The sequence below is a fragment of the Oncorhynchus gorbuscha genome, linkage group LG18 (genome assembly GCF_021184085.1).
Source record: "Oncorhynchus gorbuscha isolate QuinsamMale2020 ecotype Even-year linkage group LG18, OgorEven_v1.0, whole genome shotgun sequence".
Taxonomy (NCBI): Eukaryota; Metazoa; Chordata; class Actinopteri; order Salmoniformes; family Salmonidae; genus Oncorhynchus; species Oncorhynchus gorbuscha.
Window position 1 is genome coordinate 23,341,068 of NC_060190.1, and position 24,587 is coordinate 23,365,654.

The 24,587-nt window shown below is 44.2% G+C and overlaps 1 protein-coding gene across 1 annotated transcript in view; it reads left to right on the plus strand.

Annotated features, from left to right (window-relative positions):
• The first annotated feature begins 270 nt into the window (after window positions 1-270).
• The window catches only part of LOC124003250 (rho-related BTB domain-containing protein 3-like), a 29,037-nt gene continuing 4,720 nt past the window's right edge, over window positions 271-24,587 (plus strand). Inside the window, exons 1-10 of the mRNA XM_046311344.1 lie at window positions 271-907; window positions 1,416-1,644; window positions 2,475-2,667; window positions 4,540-4,697; window positions 4,923-5,031; window positions 6,955-7,359; window positions 16,899-17,008; window positions 17,814-17,923; window positions 19,204-19,373; window positions 21,880-22,046. Coding sequence (XP_046167300.1) covers window positions 906-907; window positions 1,416-1,644; window positions 2,475-2,667; window positions 4,540-4,697; window positions 4,923-5,031; window positions 6,955-7,359; window positions 16,899-17,008; window positions 17,814-17,923; window positions 19,204-19,373; window positions 21,880-22,046 — 1,653 coding nt within the window. The 5' untranslated portion in view covers window positions 271-905. The remainder of the gene's footprint in view (window positions 908-1,415; window positions 1,645-2,474; window positions 2,668-4,539; window positions 4,698-4,922; window positions 5,032-6,954; window positions 7,360-16,898; window positions 17,009-17,813; window positions 17,924-19,203; window positions 19,374-21,879; window positions 22,047-24,587) is intronic.

A 24,587-nucleotide genomic window follows, 5' to 3' on the forward strand; every position in this document is an offset into this window, starting at 1 on the left:
TACAGTGAGAATAGAGCCGTGTTTGTCACTTTTGTCGATGTTCCATGTTTTAAAGATTATCCGGCCTAATTACATTTTATTGGAATGTATTTGTGTTCACAGCCACTGAATAATGCTAATCTAAGACCATGTTGGGAAACTCCATCCCTTGATTAATTAATAACGGGAGCTGGAATAATGAGAATAAATAAGATTAGGTTAACCAACGGGCGAGATTTTTTTTCGCAGTCCGGAGAAAACACAGTGGGTGTGTGGAGAGGTTCGCCTAATGAGGTAAAGACATAACAATAGCAATTTGTGCTGCGCGTCATTTTGTGGCTGTAGATGTGTACTGCTGTTGGCGTGCGTGTGCGCGTGTATTGTTTGCTGCTGAGTCAGGCGCGTCCACTCTCCATCAACACGGTCTGTTGCTCTATCCCAGTCTCCCTCGCTCTCTCCGTGCATTACCTCCCCACTTTTCTTCCTCTGCCCAGTGGACTTTGTTTTATACAGCGACGTCAATTGTCATTGGATAAACGGTGGCATGAGTGCCAGGAATATTGAGGTGCTGGTTTCTCCGCGTCGTTTATTTAAAAAATATATTTTTTAGCTATTGACAACTTGTTTATTTTTTTTAGCGCAGTGGTAGTCCACGGCGCCGGCTGGATCCAACCAGTAGTGTTTACATTCCTTTACATTACCGTAAACTGTAAGAGGTTTTGCTTTATGAATGAACAACGAGAAGGAAATACACGGGATTGTGAAACTCTTCAACCACGGTCGCGGGGAGCGAGTCACCGATATGAGGGATTAACGTCCCCATACTCGGGACTCATTGCGGAAAAGCCTCTCACTGCGGACCCATGTGAAAACGCACGGTGGGAGAACGTGTTCAAGGCATTGACCAGCAGAAACCCGCGGTGACCATGTAAGTTGCTGTCTGCACCTCATGAATTGATGCAAAAGACAGGGTAGCCTACTTTCCTCCCGCGTTTCTACTGTGCGCTTGTACCACGCATGTTTTTGCCAATAATGGGCTATGAATGGGATAATTGCATAATAATAATTCATTTTTCAATTGTTTTTTAAATCTAAACATCCGACAGAGCATCGCCTGTCGGTGTCATTCGCTCAATGACACAACCTGATGCAGTGTCTCCGTGATAGACATGTATAATAAGAGGAAAAGGCTCTTAATTCCCTTCTTGTTGCATCTCTCACAGGCGCAGTATTAGAGACACGTTCACCTGACTTCCCCCTAATTCCCTCCTTTGCAGCATCCCACACTGCATTTGAGAGACACATCACATTCACCCTACCTACCCCCATAGTGTACCAGGCAGCACACCATATCTGTCAGCCCATCTCTGCTTGTCTGGTTCTTAATGGGTTTGACCCTGACTGTGTCCCCCCCATCTGGTGTGCTTTACTTACAGGTCCATTCATATTGTTGCGCTGGGCAGTGAGTGCCCCGGGGGAGTGGGGCCAGGAGAAGAGGCCATGGGTCAGGGCCAGCTCCAGGGGGGCCTGCTGTGGAGTTATTTGGGCCACGGCGCCATGGCCGGAGGGCCTGAGGAGAGCAGCCTGTCCAACCCGGCCTTCATGGAGTACACGTCCCACGTTTTTGGAGACGTCACTGTGGTGGTGCAGGACTGCCCTAGCTGGGTAAGTGTGTGTGTGTGTTTTGGCTCTGGAGATGTTGGGGTGGGTGATTATTTTTACATTATTTCAAAATGTTTTTCGCTGCATTGTTGGGAAGGGCCCTAAAGTAAGCATTTCACTGTTAGTCTACTTTCCTGAGCTTTGTCTTCACCCAACGGTGGCTAATCTTTTCCCTTTCAGAATAGATTTCATTAGTGGAGACAGATGTAGGTTATCAGGGGCCAAGCCAGACCAATAAGCAGGCAGGGAAAAATGCATTTGTATGGTCAGATGAATATTGTCGTTATAAAGGAGTGAGTCACTCTTCCAGTCACTGTTTGTGTTTGTTTACCTGGCTTCCTTGAGTGTGAGGAGCGCTCTCGAGATGCACATGCATTTTGAATTCCGAAACTGTTTTCAGCAAGGGCAGTGGAACAAATCTGACCACTTCTTCTCAGGTCTGATGGAGACTGATTACAAGTCGCAATTAACAGTTATTTTTTTAGGGGGAGTGGGGCTTAAACTGGATCTGGGAAACGGGCCCTATAATGTTGATACTAAAAACACCAGCCCCTTGTGTCACACTTAAACAGCCTTGGTTATCAGTGCAACTTGTAGTGCAGATATTTAGGGGTCTCGGGCATGACAGTACGTGGCCTTCAGATTGCAGGACTGCATAGGACAAAGGCAAAGCAGCTAGCAAAGTACTGCTTTGTGTCAGCTGTCATTGGCAGCCTAGCAGTTTGGAGAAAAATATATCCGTGTCCTGTAAAATGTTTGAATCCTCGACTGTAATGTGATTTGTGGATTCAAATAGTATTTAAAATGTGTGTATGTACTCTGTGTGTGGACAGGATCTGTTGGACAGTGACTGGGCCAGTGTGCGGAGCGTTCTAGAACAGGCTGACATCCTGGTCATCAAGTACTCGATCAACGACAAGATGGCCTTCCAGCAGGTGCGCAACGGATATGCCCCTAGACTCCGCCCCCTGCTACGTCACTGGGGCGTGCCCGTCATTTTGGTTGCTGTGGGCGCACGCCTAAACGGTGAGATCCCATTGGTCTATCCTTGACCACAACACCATTTTGTCCTGTTGGGACATGTTGTGTCTTCTTGTGCTGTATTACCATGCACTTACCACATGCCAGGTCATCATCTTAAATAAAATACAAATCTTAATGGACCTGCCTGGCTAAATAAGGATGATATTTTGTATCATGAGTCAAGTGGTGAAGTTTTGCTAGGTCTTACATTCCGTTGCAGTCAGTGGTTGCCTCATAGCACTTAAGAGTATAGAAATATTGACAATGATTGGTTATGTGGCCTCACACCATTCATAAAAGGTTATGACATCCAACCATGTTTATGACATTTGACTCAACACTGTTTTTACGATCCAATAAACCCAAACTAATATACAAAAATCACAGAATTTTGAGTCTTTTGAAATAGTCTTAATTAATTGATCTTTATATTTGCAAATTTTACAAATATTGCTTACCAAACGATTGCTACATTACATAGTCTCGGAGCAGGGAAAATTGCTGAAGGAGGGGATTTGTCTTTTCCCTGTCCTCTCAGTTAAGAGCATGATGCTCATCTTATGATTCAATCTCAAACAGGCCCCAGGATTTTGTCTCTAAGTAATGTCTTTGTGGCTAAAACAACAAACAAACCAAGCATCATTTGGTGCAAGAAAGAAGTAGGCAAAGTCCAAAGCCTGACACACACACACACACACACACACACACACACACACACACACACACACACACACACACACACACACACACACACACACACACACACACACACACACACACACACACACACACACACACACACACACACACACACTTTGATGGTACAGTGTGACATGTAGCATTGCCCAGGTTGGTGGTATTGAACTAGCAAAGTATTAACCATCAAGCCCACTTTAATGTCTATATGCGTGACCATAAGTCATTTTCATTTCAGCGGTATAAACAAATCCAGGACATTCATGATGGGTTACTTTTTAGCACAGTGAGATGGTTTTAGATCTTGCCAGAGCTTCATTGCAAGATGATAATAGTATTTGATAACTCTTTGGTGGTGAAAGAGGGGCCTTGTGGGATAGTGGTGGACCTGACACTATGTTTTTGTGTTGTTTTGTCACTGCTTTTATTGTCTATGCTAAAACTATCCCCTAATGAATGTGGAGAATGACAGCTGTGTTTCCTGTTGCCTTGGTTTAGGAGACCACCTAGGGTAGAGTCATTGCAGGAGACGTCACATACTGTACACACACACGCACCACAGACAGTGTCTGGCTTTCACTCTATGCCTGTAGTTTTATTAGCAGAGTGATTTATCCCTTGCATTTGGCACTGAGCAGACCGCCATACTCTTTCTGTCTCTCTCTCTGTCTCTCTCTCTGTCTCTCTTTCTGTCTCTCTTTCTGTCTCTCTTTCTGTCTCTTTCTGTCTCTCTCTCTGTCTCTCTCTCTGTCTCTCTTTCTGTCTCTCTCTCTGTCTCTCTTTCTGTCTCTCTTTCTGTCTCTCTCTCTGTCTCTCTTTCTGTCTCTCTTTCTGTCTCTCTTTCTGTCTCTCTCTCTGGCTCCTTCTCTGCTTTTATGCTGTTTCTGTATCTCTTTACTCCTCCCTCCATTTCCCTGTAATTTTCTCTTCATATTCTCACACGCTGACTGTCTCTCTGCATGTAGGCTACAGTATGCGCATGCACGGTGTGCCTCTGTGCATGCATTGTAAATCTGTCTGAATTTCAGTATGTGGTTATATCTTTGATGGATAAAAGAAAATCTTGATATGTTCTGCTGGAAGTTCTATGGGTAATATTTATTTTTTGCAGGTGTGCGTTTAGAGGAGGTAAATGTTGTCCTGTCTCACTCACCTCTTCTCTGTCCCCTCACTGTCCAGATGAGGGGCCCCCCTGCACGTGCCCCCTGTGTGCATCAGACTGGAGCAGCTGTGTCCCCCATAGTGAGGGCCTGCAGCTCTCTAGGGACCTGGGGGCCACTTACCTGGAGCTGCCCTCTCTGAACCATGTCTTTGTGGGTCGCTACTTTGGCAGCGTGGTGAGTGTCGGCATGAGCCAGTTATGAACGGATTATATTGTTTGATGGTGTGATATATGATTGGAGTGTTCTATGTTATCAATCATCATCGATGATGCAGATGGCAAATTATTGGCCATTGTACTAGTGAAGATAAGAATGGGGACCGGCTGCTATGTGATTCAAATGTTTTATTGGTGTGTGTGGGTTTATTCTAACAAGCGTGCATTTTGTGTATGTTTTCAGCTGGAGTACTTCATGATTCAGTGTTTGAAGCAGAAGGCCAAAGAGAGGCCGGAGAAGAGGCGGAGCAACAAGCTGAATGAGCCCCACCCCCCTCATCTGGAACAGCCAGGTGAGAGACTGGCATTGCAAGATGAGAAGTCCCTTTAAATCATTTATATGCGTCTTTGTATGGTATCAACTTTACTTGTGGTGTTCCTCAGGGTTTAATTCTCAACCCTTTCTTGTTCTCTCTGCACATGCTGCTGTTGTTGTTAACATGCTACTAGATATTATTGTTAACTTAAATTATATTTAACATTTTTAAATCAGCCAACCGTTTGAGTTTGAACTAAATCGATAGCAGACACAGATTAGTGGAATAGTGTTAAGATTTCTTCGACAATTGCTCCAGTATAGTAGATTCATTAATTGTGGGGATTTATTATTGCATGGATCCAAAGTCTGTGAGATCTGAGATGAGAACGCCAGGGCTATTTTGGGCTCATGGACTTAATTTTGAATTATGAAAAGAGAGTAATTGCCACATCCAAACATGCCACAGGAGACAAATAAAGCAATGAAAATGAATACAGACTCACCGTTTGCTGCTCCTAAAGAACAGTTAGTGAAGCTTAGTGATAGTACTACAATACTCAAGTGACGAAGATCATATCATGTTGGTTGAAACATTGTTGAAATGTTGTCACTTCAATAGAAGACAGCATTTCTGTGTAGCAAACAGTTAGTGGACAATTTTCTTCCTTTACTAAATATAGAATATAGACTTTCATTGCTTTATCAAAGTGTCGAATCATCTGTTAGTCAGCCCTTCACCCTATAGTGTTTATTATTTTATTCTTTATTCCTGTAAATGTGCTATTACAAATTTGACACCTATCTGTGTTCATGGACACAGAAATAGAACACACGGCTAAGCCGTCCGTGACCAGGAGTCCCATAGGGTGGTGCACAATTGGCCCAGCGTCGTCCAGGTTAAGGGAGGGTTTGGCCGGGGTGCTTTACTTGGCTCATCGCACTCTAGCGACTCCTTGTGACGGGCTGGGCGCCTGCAGGCCGATTTCGGTCGTCAGTTGAACAGTGTTTCCTCCAACACATTGGTGCAGCTGGCTTCCGGTTTAAGCGAGCGGGTGTTAAGAGATACGGCTTGGCGGGTCATGTTTCGGAGGACGCATGACTCGACCTTCGACTCTCCTGAGCCTGTTGGGGAGTTGCAGCGATGAAATAAGATCGTAATCACGTAATTGGGGAGAAAAAGGGGGCAGAAATTACAACAAAAAAAATCTAAAATAAAAATACGAACACATGGCTAAGCTACAGTTAACGTACTGAATATAGCAGCCTTCCATTTTGCTATTTACATTTATGTCTGATGAACTTTGGCCTGGTGATTGACAGATAAGAGCAACACTGCCAAAGTGGGTGCGTGGGTGGGCTGGCTTGGCTGGTGCCCGTCCAACTACTTAACTTTCTCTCGTTATAGTGCACAGTCCATGAAATATGAAGTGCATTGATTCCTGGACAGCCTTGCCTGTATACCAGGCTAAAACAGAGTGGCCATAAAAAAGTGATGAGGTGCACAGGGGTACAGGATGGATTAAGCATAAATAGGTTTATAATAGAACAATGATTTACATACCTTCACACTCTCTCGCTCTGTTTACCTTTTACTTAATATTCTCTGCTTTTCCCACATCCCTCGTTCCCACGCCCAACCCCCTAAGCTAACTGTCTGATCATCTTTCTGTTCTCCCTCTTTTTTTCCCTCATCAATCCTTTATTCTTTCACCCCCTCTTTCAACCTTCTCCCCTCCATCCATTTTCTGTCTGTTTCTTTCTCTCCATCTCTCTCTCGCTAACCTTCCCCATTTTTATTCCATCCGAGCCACATACGTTAACAATGTTGACACTTACTCCTCCCCTTTTCCCTCTGTGCTTTTACTCTCCTCTCTCATTCCAACATCTCGTCTCCTCTCTTCCCTTTTCTCCCACGACTCCCCCTTTCCTGTACCCATCTCTCACTCCATCCCTTCAGCGCGTCTTCCCCCCATCCGAGTGGAGGAGTCCAGCTTCTCTAAGGACCTACAGTGGCTGCTGGAGCGTGGCGGCCAGTTCGCCGACGTGGCCTTCTACTCTGGGGACTCTGGCAAGGAACTGGGCTGGGGGCACGCCGCTGTGCTCTGTGCTGTCAGTCCCTATTTCAGACAGCTGCTGCTGGGCCCCAAGGCCAGGGAGAGGCCCATATCGCGCTGCGCCTGCCGGGGGGATGGCCGGGGGGATGGTGGCCCCCCATCGCTGCTCTCCACCTGGGATGGGGGCCTGGGCATGGAGGACGGGTCGCGGCCCGACGGGCATCTGGCTGGACGGCTATCGCGCCTGGTGGTGAAGGACCCACTGCTGTGCCTGTGTCTATGGGAGACACTCATGTTCCTCTACCGAGGTAAACTACTGGTTTAAGTTCTGTTGTTTTGAAACAAGCTTAAATGTCAAAGTTAGTTTAAGTGCCAAGTGCTTTAAGCATGTGGATCAGCACTAGAGAGCGAGGCTTTAGCTAAGCGAGCTAATGTCTGCTTTGGTAGGTGCAATCATTTGCAGGGGATAATTTCCCATCACTGTATGAAACATCCTGCTATGACTCTATCTGTAGTCTCCATGGTGTGTGTGTGTTGGCTGTGCTTAGTCATGGTACCACATAAAGATCATCAGTGTTTAATTAAGATGATTTTACCCTCCATTTACCCTGCATTGTGAACCAAACTAACCAATTAACCTTTTCCTTGAGTCGACCTACCGTTGTCTTTGAGGAAATTTCAGCAGTTGATTTTCAGCGAGAAAGCTTTATGTCACAGCTTGGAATTAATCTCCCGAATGAGGTGTTTGTGGGATATTACCCTGCGCTGGGTGTTTAAATTAATCCTTGTATCAGCTAAAGTACCTCCATAAAAAGTGATGAGCTAATACCCCTATAACTCACCTCCTTCTGCTGCAATGGTCTGTTTGCCTTCATATATGAAGGAATACTCCACCCACCCCCTTCCACCTTCAAGGCTGCCTGAAGGACTGTTGTTTGATGATTTCAAGGAATATGCTAATTGAAAGAGTTTTCCTGCCTATTCCTTCGGATGCTAACTCACGGTCAATGGTTTTTCTTTCTCGCAGGTACTTTCGGAAAAGTAGGCCACTGTGATGTAGTTATGAGTGTGACTCCTATGCGACTCTGTGGATCTTTTCGTTTTTGCATTGGTGTTCCTACAATATTATGTTATATGAGAGAGAGTACACAAAGTTGTTTATATTTGAGTCAATAACCATGTTTCCAACCACAGTTTTTATGCGAGTGATGGAAGTTTCGGTACAATTTCATTCTGGTGACATGATGATCAAAGCTTGACTGCCATTTGACAAATAAATATTCTCGCTCTTATCCATAATAATCTCATCATTTAGACTACCCGCACAGCCTACCCGCACAGCCTACCCGCACTGTATCTGCGAGCTGTTGTCTAGAATGCATATGTCAAGACTAGAATAGGCCCATATTCTATTTAAAGCAACAGTTTTTGTGACAAAACCATCGGTAGAGTTGAAAATGCGATGGAAACATATTGCAATTTAGATTTGTATTCGGTAGATGAAAATGTAAGCGAAAAAGTACATTTTGTCTGCACTACGTCATCGCACACTGATTTTTATCCGTAAACAAGTCAGTTGGTGAAAACACTCCACTGGTGGGGAAATTAGCATATTTTCTTTATGCAGATTTATGTGGTAGCATATGTATTAGTTTTTCTGTGGTAGCCTATATATTAGTATTAGGGTTTATGTGAGTCTGTGTCCGGGGTATATATGAGTATATCTGTTTCCGTGGTATGAGTATTATAGTGTTTCTATGGTATGCATGAGTGTTTATACACTGAGTATACCAAACATTAGGAACACCTTCCTAATATTGAGTTACACCCTCCCCCCCCCCCAATTTGTCGGGCCGTATATTCTACAAGGTGTCAAGCGTTCCACAGGGATGCTGGCCCATGTTGACTCCAATGCTTCTCACACTTGTGTCAAGTTGACTGGATGTTCTTTGGGTAGTGGACCATTCATGAGACACACGGAAAACTGTTGAGTGTGAAAAATCCAGCAGTATTGCAGTTCTTGACACAAACCGGTGCACCTGGCACCTACTACTGTACCCCGTTTGAAGGCACTTAAATCTTTTGTCTTGCCCATTTACCCTCGGAATGGCACACATGCACAATCCATGTCTCAATTGTCTCAATCTTCTTTAACCTGTCTCCTCCCCTTCATCTACACTGATTGAAGTGGATTTAACAAGTGACATCAATAAGGGATCATGGCTTTCACCTGGTCAGTCTGTCATGGAAATAGCAGGTGTTCTTAATGTTTTGTATACAGACTCAATGCTGTATATGAGTGTCTGTTTTTGTGGTATACAGTGGCAGGAAAAAGTATGTGAACCCTTTGCAATTACCTGGATTTCTGCATAAATTGGTCATCAAATTTGATCTGGTCTTCATCTAAGTCACAATAGACAAACACAGTGTGCTTAAACTAATAACACACAAGGTATTTTTCTTATCTATATTGAATATATAATTTAAACATTCACAGTGTAGGTTAGGAAAAGTATGTGAACCCCAAGGCTAATGACTTCTCCAAAAGCTAATTGGAGTCAGGAGTCAGCTACCCAGGAGTCCAATCAATGAGACGAGTTTGGAGATGGTTGGTTAGAGCTGCCCTATAAAAATACTCACAAAATTTGAGTTTGCTATTCACAAGAAGCATTGCCTGATGTAAACCATGCCTTGAACAAAAGAGATCTCAGAAGACCTACGATTAATAATTATTGACTTGCATAAAGCTGGAAAGGCTTACAAAAGTATCTCTAAAAGTCTTAATGTTCATCAGTCCACGATAAGACAAATTGTCTATAAATGGAGAAAATTCAGCACTGTTGCTACTCTCCCTAGGAGTGGCCATCCTGTAAAGATGACTGCAAGAGCACAGCGCAGAATGCTCAATGAAGTTTCAAAGAATCCTAGTGTCAGCTAAAGACTTATAGAAATCTCTGGAACATGCTAACATCTCTTGACGAGTCTACGACACGTAAAACACTAAACAAGAATAGTGTTCATTGGAGGACACCATGGAAGAAGCCACTGTTGTCCAAAAAAAACATTGCTGCACGTCTGAAGTTAGCAAATGAGAACCAGGATGTTCCACAGCGCTACTGGCAAAATATTCTGTGGACAGATTAAGCTAAAGTTGAGTTGTTTAAAAGGAACACACAACACTATGTGTGGAGATAAAAAGGCACAGCACATCAACATCAAAACCTCATCCCAACTCAAAAGTATGGGGGAGGGAGCATCATGGTTTGGGGCTGCTTTGCTGCCTCAGGGCCTGGACAGCTTGCTATCATCTACAGACAAATGAATTCCCGAGTTTATCAAGACATTTTGCAGGAGAATGTAAGGCTATCTGTCCGCCAATTGAAGCTCAACAGACGTTGGGTGATGCAACAGGACAACGACCCGAAACAGAGAAGTAAATCAACAACAGAATGTCTTCAACAGAAGAAAATACGCCTTCTGGACCTCAACATGATTGAGATGCTGTGGCATGACCTTGAGAGCGGTTCACACCAGACATCCCAAGAATATTTCTGAACTAAAACAGTTTTGTAAAGAGGAACGGTCCAAAATTCCGCCTGATCCGCAACTACAGAAAATGTTTAGTTGAGGTTATTGCTGCCAAAGGAGAGTCAACCGGATATTAAATTTAAGGGTTCACATACTTTGCCCACCCTGCACTGTGAATGTTTACACGGTGTGTTCAATATAGACAAGAAAACATATAATTGTTTGTTATAAGTTTAAGCAAATTGTGTTTGTCTATTGTTGTGACTTAGATGAAGATCAAACTTTATGACCAATTCATGCAGAAATCCAGGTAATTCCAAGGGGTTCATATATTTTTCTTGCCACTGTACATGCGTTAAAAAGATCAATTGAACTCGGACAAATCAATGGAAACACCCCTATCAGGTCCCGCCGTGTGGGAAAGATTCTGAATCTCCTTATTGTCTCCCAGCAAGATTAGCATTAAGGCTAATGTTTATGTGTATTCACACTATTTTGGGGTAAAGATCAGAGTATAATGCTGATATGGATGTCAACACCAGTACATGTCCACGTCATTGTTACCAGTCAACTGCATTACACGTACAAAAGACTCCAACTACCACTTCCCATTTCTATATGGCTAGCCATGCTACCAGCTTACATGAACTGGAGTTAGCATTTAGCAAAAGGACAAATATTTCCATTTTAGTAACCACATTGTGGGCTTGTTAGAACGCTGACATCATGACGGATTTGAGGAATATCCACTTTGTTAGATCAGATTTTTTGAATGGGCAAATTTATTTCCCAATGGTCTGCGTTCCATTGACCTCTTTGCCGCATCTATATATACACTACTGGTCAAAAGTTTTAGAACACCTACTCATTCAAGAGTTTTTCTTTATTTGTACTATGTTCTACATTGTAGAATAATAGTGAAGACATCAAAACTATGAAATAACACATATGGAATCATGTAGTAACCAAAAAAGTGTTAAACAAATCAAAATACACTGCTCAAAAAAATAAAAGGTAGCTCAGGTAGTGCAGCTCATCCAGGATGGCACATCAATGCGAGCTGTGGCAAGAATGTTTGCTGTGTCTGTCAGCGTAGTGTCCAGAGCATGAAGGGGCTACAAGGAGACAGGCCAGTATATCAGGAGGCGTGGAGGAGGCCGTAGGAGGGCAACAAACCAGCAGCAGGACCGCTACCTCCGCCTTTGTGCAAGGAGGAGCAGGAGGAGCATTGCCAGAGCCCTGCAAAATGACCTCCAGCAGGCCACAAATGTGCATGTGTCTGCTTAAACGGTCAGAAACAGACTCCATGAGGGTGGTATGAGGGCCCGACGTCCACAGGTGGGGGGTTGTGCTTACAGCCCAACACCGTGCAGGACGTTTGGCATTTGCCAGAGAACACCAAGATTGGCAAATTTGCCACTGGTGCCCTGTGCTCTTCACAGATGAAGTCATGGTGTGGGGTGGCATTTCTTTGGGGGGCCGCACAGCCCTCCATGTGCTCGCCAGAGGTAGCCTGACTGCCATTAGGTCCCGAGATGAGATTCTCAAATCCCTTGTGAGACCATATGCTGGTGCTGTTGGCCCTGGGTTCCTCTTAATGCAAGACAATGCTAGACCTCATGTGGCTGGAGTGTGTCAGCAGTTCCTGCAAGAGGAAGGCATTGATGCTATGGAATGGCCTGCCCGTTCCCCAGACCTGAATCAAATTGAGCACATCTGGGACATCATGTCTTGCTCCATTGCATCACAGACTGTCCAGGAGTTAGCGGTTGCTTTAGTCCAGGTCTGGGAGGAGATCCCTCAGGAGACCATCCGCCACCTCATCAGGAGCATGCCCAGGCATTGTACGGAGGTCATACAGGCACGTGGAGGCCACACACACTACTGAGCCTCATTTTGACTTGTTTTAAGGACATTACATCAAAGTTGGATCAGCCTGTAGTGTGGTTTTCCACTTTAATTTTGAGTGTGACTCCAAATCCAGACTTCCATGGGTTGATAAATTTGATTTCCATTGATAATTTGTGTGTGATTGTATTGTCAGCACATTCAACTATGTAAATAAAAAAGTATTTAATAAGAATATTTCATTCATTCAGATCTAGGATGTGTTATTTTAGTGTTCCCTTTATTTTTTTGAACAGTGTATATTTTATATTTGAGATTCTTCAAATATCCACCCTTTGCCTTGATGACAACTTTGCACACTATTGGCATTCTCTCAACCAACTTCACCTGGAATGATTTCCAACAGTCTTGAAGGAGTTCCCACATATGCCTTGCACTTGTTGGCTGCTTTTCCTTCAATCTGCGGTCCGACTCATCCCAAACCATCTCAATTTGGTTGAGGTCGGGGGATTGTGGAGACCAGGTCATCTGATGCAGCACTCCATCACTCTCACACAGCCTGGCGGTGTGTTGGGTCATTGATCTGTTGAAAATTAAATTATAGTCCCACTAAGCCCAAACCAGATTGGATGGCGTATCGCTGCGGAATGCTGTGGTAGCTATGCTGGTTAACTGTGCCTTGAAGTTTAAATAAATCACAGACAGTGTCACCAGCAAAGCACCTACACACCATCTATAGCACATGCGGAGATCATACGTTCACTCACACAAATCTCCAATTTGGACTCCATGCCAAAATACAAATTTCCACCGGTCTAATGTCAATTGCTCGTGTTTCTTGGCCCAATTAAGTCTCTTCTTCTTATTGGTGTCCTTTAGTAGTGTTGTTTTTTTGCAGCAATTCAACCATGAAGGCCTGATTCACACAGTCTCCTCTGAACAGTTGATGTTGAGATGTGTCTGTTACTTGAAGTCTGTGAAGCATTTATTTGGGCTGAAATGTATGAGGCTGGCAACTCTACTAAACGTGTCCTCTGCAGCAGAGGTAACTCTGGGTCTACCCTTCCTGTGGCGGTCCTCATGAGAGCCAGTTTCATCATAGCGCTTGATGGTGTTTGCGACTGCACGTGAAGATACTTTAAAAGTTCTTGAAATGTTCCGCATTGACTGACCTTCATGTCTTAAAGTACTGATGAACTGTCGTTTCTCTTTGCTTATTTGAGCTGTTTTTTCTCAAACGCATTAAGAAGGAACTAAATTCCACAAATTAACTCCCTCATTGTCGTCACACGTCATCGGAGTGCGCAGCTGAACACTGAACACTCCACTATGGCCAAGACCAAAGAGCTGTCAAAGGACACCAGAAACAAATTTGTAGACCTGCACCAGACTGGGAAGACTGAATCTGCAATAGGTAAGCAGCTTGGTTTGAAGAAATCAATTGTGGGAGCAATTATTAGGAAATGGAAGACATACAAGACCACTGATAATTTCCCTCGATCTGGAGCAAGATCTCACCCCGTGGCGTCAAAAGGATCACAAGAACGGTGAGCAAAAATCCCAGAACCACACAGGGGGACCTAGTGAATGACCTGCAGAGAGCTGGGACCAAAGTAACAAAGCCTACCATCAGTAACACACTACGCCGCCAGGGACTCAAATCCTGCAGTGCCAGACGTGTCCCCCTGCTTAAGCCAGTACATGTCGATGCCCGTCTGAAGTTTGCTAGAGAGCATTTGGATGATCCAGAAGAAGATTAAGAGAATGTCATATGGTCAGATTAAACCAAAATATAACTTTTTGGTAAAAACTCAACTCGTCGTGTTTGGAGGACAAAGAATGTTGAGTTGCATACAAAGAACACCATAACTACTGTGAAGCATGGGGGTGGAAACATCATGCTTTGGGGCTGTTTTTCTGCAAAGGGACCAGGACGACTGATCCATGTAAAGGAAAGAATGAATGGGGCCATGTATCGTGAGATTTTGAATGAAAACCTCCTTCCATCAGCAAGGGCATTGAAGATGAAATATGGCTGGCTCTTTCAGCATGACAATGATCCCAAACACACCACCCGGGCAATGAAGGAGTGGCTTCGTAAGAAGCATTTCAAGGTCCTAGAGTGGCCTAGCCAGTCTCCAGATCTCAACCCCATAGAAAATCTTTGGAGGAAGTTGAAAGTCCGTGTTGCCCAGCAACAGCCTCAAAACATCACTGCTCTAGAGGAGATCTGCATGGAGGAATGAGCCAAAATACCAGCAACAGTGTGTGAAAACCTTGTGAAAGACTTACAGAAAACGTTTGACCTCTGTCATTGCCAACAAAGGGTATATAACAAATAATTGAGAAACTTTTGTCATTGACCAAATACTTATTTTCCACCATAATTTGCAAATGAATTCATAAAAAAATCCTACAATCTGATTTTTTTCCTTCTCATTTTGTCTGTGATAGTTGAAGTGTACCTATGATGAAAATTACAGGCCTCTCTCATCTTTTTAAGTGGGAGAACTTGCACAATTGGTGGCTGACTAAATACCTTTTTGCCCTACTGTATATATAAGTATTATAGTGTTTCTATGATATACAGTGCATTTGGAAAGTATTCAGACCCCTTGACTTTTTCGACATTTAAATCGTTTTGTTGTCCTCATCAATACACACACAATACCCCATAATGACAAAGCAAAAACAGTTTTTTTGACATTTACATAAGTATTCAGACCCATTACTCAGTACTTTGTTGAAGCACGTTTGGCAGCGATTAAACCCTCGAGGCTTCTTGGGTATTATGACGCTACGAGCTTGGCACACCAGTATTTGGGGAGTTTCTCCCATTCTTCTCTGCAAATCCTCTCAAGTTCTGTCAGGTTGGATGGGGAGCATCGCTGCGCAGCTCTTTTCAGGTTTGTCCAGAGATATTCGATCGGGTTCATGTCCGGGCTCTGGCTTGGCCGTTCAAGGACATTCAGAGACTTGTCCCGAAGCCACTCCTGTGTTGTCTTGGCTGTGTGTTTAGGATCATTGTCTTGTTGGAAGGTGAATATTCGCCCCAGTTTGAGGTCCTGAGCACTTTGGATCAGGTTTCATCAAGGATCTTGACATGCTGGTCATTTATGAACATTTGAACATCTTGGTCATGTTCTGTTATAATCTCTACCCGGCACAGCCAGAAGAGGACTGGCCACCCCACATAGCCCGGTTCCTCTCTAGGTTTCTTCCTAGGTTTGGCCTTTCTAGGGAGTTTTTCCTAGCCACCGTGCTTTTACACCTGCATTGTTTGCTGTTTGGGGTTTTAGGCTGGGTTTCTGTACAGCACTTTGAGATATCAGCTGATGTACGAAGGGCTATATAAATAAATTTGATTTGATTTGATTTGATCTCTGTACTTTGTTCCGTTCATCTTTCACTCGATCCTAACTAGTCTCACAGTCCCTGCCGCTGAAAAATATCCCCACAGCATGATGCTGCCACCACAATGCTTCACCGTATGGATCAGTTTCCACCAGACGTGACACTTTGGCATTCAGGCCAAATAATTCAATCTTGGTTTCATCAGACTTGAGAGTCCTTTAGGTGCCTTTTGGCAAACTACAAGCGGGCTGTCATGTGCCTTTTACTGAGGAGTGGCTTCCGCCTGGCCACTCTACCATAAAGGCATGATTGGTGGGGTGCTGCAGAGATGAATGTCCTTCTGGAAGGTACTCCCATATAGACAGAGGAACTCTGGAGCTCTGTCAGAGTGACCATCAGGTACTTGGTCACCTCCTTGACCAAGGCTCTTCTCTCCCGATTGCTCAGTTTGGCCAGGCAGCCAGCTCTAGGAAGAGTCTTGGTGGTACCACACTTCTTGAATTTAAGAATGATGGAGGCTACTACTGTGTTCTTGGGGACCTTGAATGCTGCAGACGTTTTTTGGTACCCTCCCCCAGATCAGTGCCTCGACACAATCCTGTCTCGGAGCTCTACGGACAATTCCTGACCTCATGGCTTGGTTTTTGCTCTGACATGTACCGTCAACTGTGGGACCTTATTTAGACAGGGGTGTGCTTTTCCAAATCATGTCCAATCAATTGAATTTACCACAGGTGTACTCCAATCAAGTTGTAGAAAAATCTCAAGGATAATCAATGGAAACAGGATGCACATGTGCTCACATTTGAGTCTCATAGCAAAATGGTCTGAATACCTATGTAAATAAAGTATGTTTTTACATTTTTTAATAAATGCAAAAATGTCTAAAATGCTGTTTTTTTGCTTTGTCAATATGGAGTATTGTGTGTAGATTGGTGTGAGAAATGTATTTATTCCATTTTAGAATAAGTCTGTAACGTAACAGAATGTGGAAAAAAGGGGTCTGAATACTTTCCGAAGGCACTATACGGTATGAGTGTTTATATATTTTAAATGAGTCTGTCTGTTGCTGTGGTATATATGTTATTTGTGTGCCTGTGGTTCTGGTGTGACCCAGGGGCGTGGGAGTGGGAGCACCTCCAGGAGGCTGTGGGGGAGAAGCTGAAGAACTCTCTGGCCGTGGCTCAACTCATGGACCGCGTCCGCTCCTTCATGGGCAGAGACAAGGTGACCCATGGTTAACATGGACTCGCACATGCAAAAAAATACACCCTGTGATACCCTATTCCCCCATATAACACAATACATGTGGTTTTGATCAAAAGCAGTGTACTAGCAGTGCACTAATTGATTGAATTGGGATAATGTTTACTCTCAGATTGAGCAAAGGGAATGGGATGTGGGCTGCCTTAACATCAGGAGACATGTGACATGCAGGTTCATAATTCGATCTGGTGACCAGGCTTGAGTTCCTTCTATTTCAATTCCATCAGAAGTGAAGTGCCACTTTTGCACTCATCATTTACATGTATCATTTCTCAATACAATACAATACGCTTGGTTCCAATCCATCTACAGGATTGACTAAGCAGTTGAAAGTCAATGATTTGTGTACTCTAAACCAGCAGGCTCTGGCACAATGCGAGCGATGTTATATCACTGCAGCATAATGAAGCCAATGGGTTTGATATGCAGACTGCTCTGGAAGCGAGCCTGCCTGCCAGTCTGTTTCAGCATTAGCCAGCTCCATTGAGGCGGTCTTGGCAGGGACGGCAGGGACTGTGGAGTTGGCCACTGCTGAGGCAGGCGTGTAGACGGACTATTTCTATGCCACGGGTGGGTGGTGGAGATGGAAGCTCAGAATGAATGGCACTCATGGTAGTAAATACCAACAGTGGTGGAATCCTCAGACATAACCCACGCTGTGTGTGTGTGTGTGTGTGTGTGTGTGTGTGTGTGTGTGTGTGTGTGTGTGTGTGTGTGTGTGTGTGTGTGTGTGTGTGTGTGTGTGTGTGTGTGTGTGTGTGTGTAGGGCTCCAGGGATACGCCTAACGCTCGGCCCGCCCAACTTGGTCCTCAGTCTCTGGTCAACCTCTTCAACTCTCCTCTCTACTCTGATGTCATCTTCATGGTGCAAGGCAAGTACACACACACACAAAGTAAACTTTTTTCTATTACACATGATTAACTGATTTCTTCACTGAGGGCCCTCAGGTAGTCAGTCCATTTCATTATTGCACCAGAGAAAAAATGCCATCAACATATTTAGGGTGCCTTGTATGACGTACACTTGATATACAATAGTCGCAGTGCTTTAGACATTCATGCCAGATTTTGTACAATTCTTCTGTTTTGTTTATAAGAGCTTAGTAATACTACAGACACCCTAATATTATGTTTACAGATGTTATATTATGTATACAATTTTATAAATGACTTTGCTGCAGAAACAGTACATCGTTTTTATGACAAACTCTCTCGCAGGGTGATGCCAAGCTCCAAGTTCATAAGCAATCATCTACAATAACCCATGTAATGAAATATATATATATATATATTTTTTAAATATGCTCGACACTTCAAAATGTATCCACTTTGCAGCATGTTCTTCACCTGCGCTGCACCCAACTATAGAGGGCTGTCATAAGTGACACAATGCCTGTCAAGACAACCATTATGTCATGCTTTATAGCTGTCATAAGCTCTGGGTTAATTTAAACAACCCGTTCGGAGACGGTACATGAGCAGATCATTCGGTAGATGTGAAGCTGTAGAGGCTTGTCTGTTTCTTTCAAGAAAATGACAAAATACAGTGAATAGCTTTCGCTATTATCCTCCACTGTATCGTGAAGAGGCTAAAAACCTTCCCCTTACAATAGAGGCATGTCAAGAGTGTGATTAGCAACACGTTACCGAAAGCTCCCTCTCTTCACCTGAACCATCATTCAACCCCGCTCCTCCTCATTCAACCCCGCTCCTCCTCATTCAACCCCGCTCCTCCTCATTCAACCCCGCTCCTCCTCATTCAACCCCGCTCCTCCTCATTCAACCCCGCTCCTCCTCAACTCTTCCCCAAGGCCTTGATGGCATAGAGAATGTGTTCTCAGCAAAGTAACCTGGTAAAGTAAGGACTACATTCAAGCAATAAGGTCCGGGGGGGTGTGGTGTATGGCCAATATACCACGGCTAAGGGCTGTTCTTAGCACGACACATCGCAGAGTGCCTGGACACAGCCCCTAGCTGTGGTATATTGGCCATATACCACAAACCCCCAAGGTGCCTTATTACTATTATAAACTGGTTACCAATGTAATTCAAAATAAATTGGTCATACCTTTGGTATATGGTCTGATTCAGGGCAATCAGCATTCAGGGCTCGAACCACCCAGATTATATTTAAAAATAGACTGTGTTTCAGGGAGTGTGTTACCAGCTCACCGGGCGGTCCTGGTGGCTCGCTGCGATGTCATGGCGGCCATGTTCAGCGGGAAGTACGCGGAGGCACGGAGTCGGGTGGTGCCCATCCACGGAGTCTCCTCTGACACCTTCCTCTCCTTCCTGGAGTACCTCTACACCGACACCTGCTGTCCTGGTGGGTCCACTGCTGCAGGGCAGGAGCAAAAACAGGCACTTTGTAAAGGTCCCACTCCGGGTAAACATGGGTTAGGGCTAGACATGGCCTTGAGACCAGGGGTGGCCAAACCATCATTCTGGAGAACTATTGTTTCAACCTTGTTCTAACTTATGCTGCGTTTAGATGGTACGAGGTAGACGGCAAACCCGGATATCATTGTTTTCAATAAAAGCATAATGGTAGACGGGACTTGTCGCCCGAGTTCAGATATTTCAATGTTGATTTGCCCTGTTTGTTACTGAAATCACCATAGCAACGTATACCATCGTGCTGGCTTGCTTTTGCATTCACCCTCTTTCTTGCTTTCTTGTTCCGCTATACCGATTGGTATGACGTTTTTTTGTGTGTCCCTAATCTAAACGCGGCATAACACTCAGTATTCAGCCAATTAAGGTCCTTATTATGAGCAGCTGATTCCCTAGAATAACAGGAAATTAGCTGTAAAAATTATATATTCTCTCAGCCTCATTGTGTAGAATAGCATGAGATTAGCTATAAAACGGCACATTCTTTTTTTTAAGTCCCATGGCAATATGTGTAGAATTGCAGGAAATTAGCTTTAGCTCAGACTAGGGGTGTAACAGCTCACCAAACCTAGTTTGGGTTGGTTTCGGTACAGTGGGAAAATGAAATGCCAACAGTTACTGCAGTAAATATTTGTTAATTTAAGAATATATTAAGTGTTGGTATTCCTGTTTCCATATACTGTATGATCATGAGTCATAATGATGAGGGCACAATCAGGAATACCAACACATTTTATTTTCTTAAATTAAAACACGATTACTCATGAACAACACTAAAGTAAAGTGAAATATGCTTGTGAAATCAATGTGTAACCATGGCTAAGATATTGTATAATGTTATCTTACAAAGAGAAAAATATGTGACTCTCACAAAGAGGGCGTGTCCGAGGCATGGTACTTCACATTTCCTACTCCGGGGTAATGTGATGGGCTATCACTATTAAGTAGCTCTCTGTAGCCCTGGAGATCCATCCATCTGTATTACGCAAAACACGGGGTGCATTGGCCAATTCATTGACAACATTTTGCTTTAGTTTGCTTATATAGAGGGCGGGTACTCCCAGTTTGCTGAAATGGGTACGAGAGAGCCACATTCATAATGTGGCTCGAGCACTTTCACGAGGTGCTGAAACCCCCTATTCTTCTCAACCACTGAGAATGCGCGCATATTCACGGCCAGGGGGGCAACTTTCACTGGGGATGGGCATATCCCCCCCCACATTCTGAAATTACATTTTTGGCCCCCCAGTTTTGTCATTGGAATGTGATACAAAACGTGGCGACGGTGTGCTTTAGGACCATGCGGACGCCTCCAAGAGGTCGGGTAGGCTGTTTGGATTGTTTATCCGACTGGATAAAAAATATATATATATAAAATACACACTTCTAAAGCCAAAGTTGCGCCTCTGTCCGCAGCTATAAACATACCTATCGCTCTAGTAATTTCTTTGGCCCGGTCAGAATCCGCTGCAAAGGGCTGCTTAAATGCAGAGGGGAGACAAAGTTGTGTTGTTTTTGTGCGTTTCTGTCTTGCTCTGTTAATAAGAAACATGGGCTGAAGTAGGCGTAAATGTGTCAACATGTTTGAGGTGATGGCAGCTGCATAGGCTATACTCATTGAGCATTGTCGACATACTCGCTCTGTCCATCACCGTTGTAATCTACTGGGAAGTGCAAATGTTCCCAAACTAGAGATTTAAATTATGGAGAATTCTCCTCCGACCCCACCACTCGCCATTGTACAGAACTAGCTCCCAGCTACGACAAAAGGATAGATTGAAATGCTCCAATTAAGATGAGAATTTTGATAACGTTGATGTTTTCTTATTTCATATTTACTCAAGCCTATAGGCCTAGAGATTTTATATTTTAAATATATATTTGTATGTATTCAGTCAGGTTCACAGTGAGGACCGAACAGAGGTCTCCATACCAAACGGTTCGGTACGAATACGTGTACCATTACACCCCTAGCTCAGACCGGGCCCCGCAAAACTGCGGTACGCCACTGTCCGGGTCCTCGGTGCTGCTCAGTAGAGGCTGTGACATGATTTACGGTGGATTTACATGCTCAGATGGTATAAATAGTATCTCTTATGGCCTAAAGGGATTTGACTGTCAGCTCCCAAAAAAATTGACAGGCTGGGGGGACATCAAAAGAAATTGGAGTGGACACTGACCCTAGTACGATATGATAAATAGTACTGTAATGCCCGATTTGTTTGGAGGGTGAGCGAGTGAGTGTGAGTTGTTATCTGGTCGTTGGTATATTTTTCACAGCTGTGTGTAATGTGATATGATTGACAGTACTGGTCTGTGTGCGGTTTATAAATCCCAACAATGGCATGGATTTCAACCACAATTTACGATCAAATCCGTGCATGATTTTCTAAATGAGGCTCCAGTATGTTTGACAGTGTCTATGTATGTGTGTCCAGCCAGTGTGTTGCAGGCCATGGCCGTGCTGGTCTGTGCAGAGATGTACCAGGTGAAGCGCCTGCAGCACCTGTGTGAGGTGTGTGTGTGCGCCTACCTCCAGAGCATGCCTAGCCGAGAGCTGGCATCAACCGGCATCAGTGTGATCCGGCTTCTCCGTAGGGCTAAGGTAGGTGTGTGAAAGATATTCTCCATTTCATCTTGGCACTCCTGTAGATCTGAAACGTTTGATAGGTGTGAGCAATATAGTGAAGATTCTCATACGCGTTTGATTCTTTAAAATCTACCAACATGGTCTCAGGGAAATCAATAGGATTTGGGAAGTTTATTTGTACCCCTCCTTTTAGTATGATATGTTACAAATGGAATAGTGGTCATACATCATCATTCGAATTGGAGGAAATATAGTATTGTAATGAAACAGGCAGGGAGCAGATCTCAAACACTCAACCTTCTAGCCCGAAGTCCGGCGTGCTATCGACTGTGCCCCAAAAAACATGCTCAAGCGGCAGAGTCGATATCCGCGCTTATAAACCCAGGGTTGTTACACTACTCCCTCCTTTCAAAGAGCGCGTCCTCATGCTAGCTTACGACTCTGTCTTATATGAACGCACTCCATTGGCCAAGCACACACACTGTCGTGGATGCAAGGTCCGATCACTTCTGACACCAATGTAATGAAACAGGCAGGGAGCAGGTCTCAAACCCTCGACCTTCTAGCCCAAGCGGCAGAGTCAATATCCGCGCTTATAAACCCAGGTTCGTTACAGTATCATACTACTGTAACAATGGCGCCGTAGAAGAAGGCTGACGTTTTACGTGTCCCCAACTGATGGTGTTTTTTTGTTCGTTTATTTGCAACTTGTTTTTTAAACTTATTTTGTACATAGTGTTCCGTTTATGTCTCTTATGATCAAAAATAACTTCTGGACTTACTCACCACGGACTGCCAGAATCCTTTTTTCCTTTTAACGAGTCTGACGCAAATGATATACTGCTTTCTCGGGAACAGGCCCAGATCCCCGTGATTTGGGTGAAGAGGTGGTGGAGAAAAAGGGTCCAGAGGTCGGACTGCCTTCTGAGAATTCATAGGCGATCGAATAAACCTACACTTCCTTCCATTCTGCTAGCAAATGTGCAATCTTTGGAGAATAAAACAGATGACCTAAGCGGGAAGATGAATCTACCAATGGTAATATCTTATGTTTCACGGAGTCATGGCTGAACGATAACACTATCAACATACAGCTGGCTGGTAATATGGCGGCGTCTGGTAAGACAAGGGGCGACGGACTATGTATTTTTGTAAATAACAGCTGGTGCACAATATCTAAGGAGGTCTCAAGCTATTGCTCGCCTGAGGTAGAGTATCTCATGATAAGCTGTAGACCACACTATCTACCTAGAGAGTTTCTGTATTTTTGGTAGCTGTTTTACATACCACCACAGACGGAGGCTGGCAATAAGCCAGCATTGAATACACTGTATTCCGCCATAAGCAAACAAGAAAACACCTACCCAGAGGCGGCGCTCCTAGTAGCCTGGGACTTTATTGTAGGGAAACTTCTCAGTTTTACCAAATTTCTATCAGCATATTAAATATGCAAACCGAGGGAAAATAATTCTGCACCACCTTTACTCCAAATACAAAGCTCTCTCTCGCCCTCCATTTTTCAAATCTGACCATAATTATGTCCTCCTGATTCGTGCTTACAAGTAAACATTAAAGCAGGAAGCACCAGTGACTAGATCAATAAAAAAAGTGGTCAGCTGAAGCAGATGCTAAGCTACAGGACTGTTTTGCAAGCAGACTGGAATATGTTTCGAGATTCCTCCAATGGAATTGAGGAGTACACCACATCTGTCATTGGCTTCATCAACAAGTGCATCAATGACATTGTCCCCATAGTGTCCGTACGTACATACCATAAACCATGGATTACAGGCAACATCCAAACTGAGCTAAAGGCTAGAGCTGACACTTTCAAAGGAGCGGGACTCTTAACCCAGAAGCTTATAAGAAATCCCGCTATGCCCTCCGACAAACCTTCAAACAGGCAAAGCGTCAATACAGGACGCTACTACACTGGCTCTGATGCTCGTCGGATATGGCAGGGCTTGCAAACCATTACAGACTACAAAGGGAAGCACAGCCGAGCGCTGCCCAGTGACACGAGCCTACAAGACGAGCTAAACTACTTCTATGCTCGCTTCGAGGCAAATAACACTGAAACGTGCATGAGAGCATCAACTGTTCCGGAAGACTGTGATCACGTTCTCCGCAGCCGATGTGAGTAAGACCTTTAAACAGGTCAACATTCACAAGGCTGCAGGGTTAGATGAATTACCAGGACATGTACTGCGAGCATGCGCTGACCATCTGGCAAGTGTCTTCACTGACATTTTCAACCTCTCCCTGTCCAAGTCTGTAATACCAACATGTTTTAAGCAGACCACCATAGTGCCTGTGCCCAAGAACACAGAGGTAACCTGCCTAAATGACTACCGACCTGTAGCACTTACATCTGTAGCAATGAAGTGCTTTGAAAGGCTGGTCATGGCTAGGCCTGATCAACGACAAGACAGCCTATAGGGAGGTCAGCACACCAAGACCGTCGTGAAGAGGGCACGACAAAACCTATTCCCTCTCAGGAGACTGAAAAGATTTGGCATGGATCCTCAGATCCTCAAAAGGTTCTACAGCTGCACC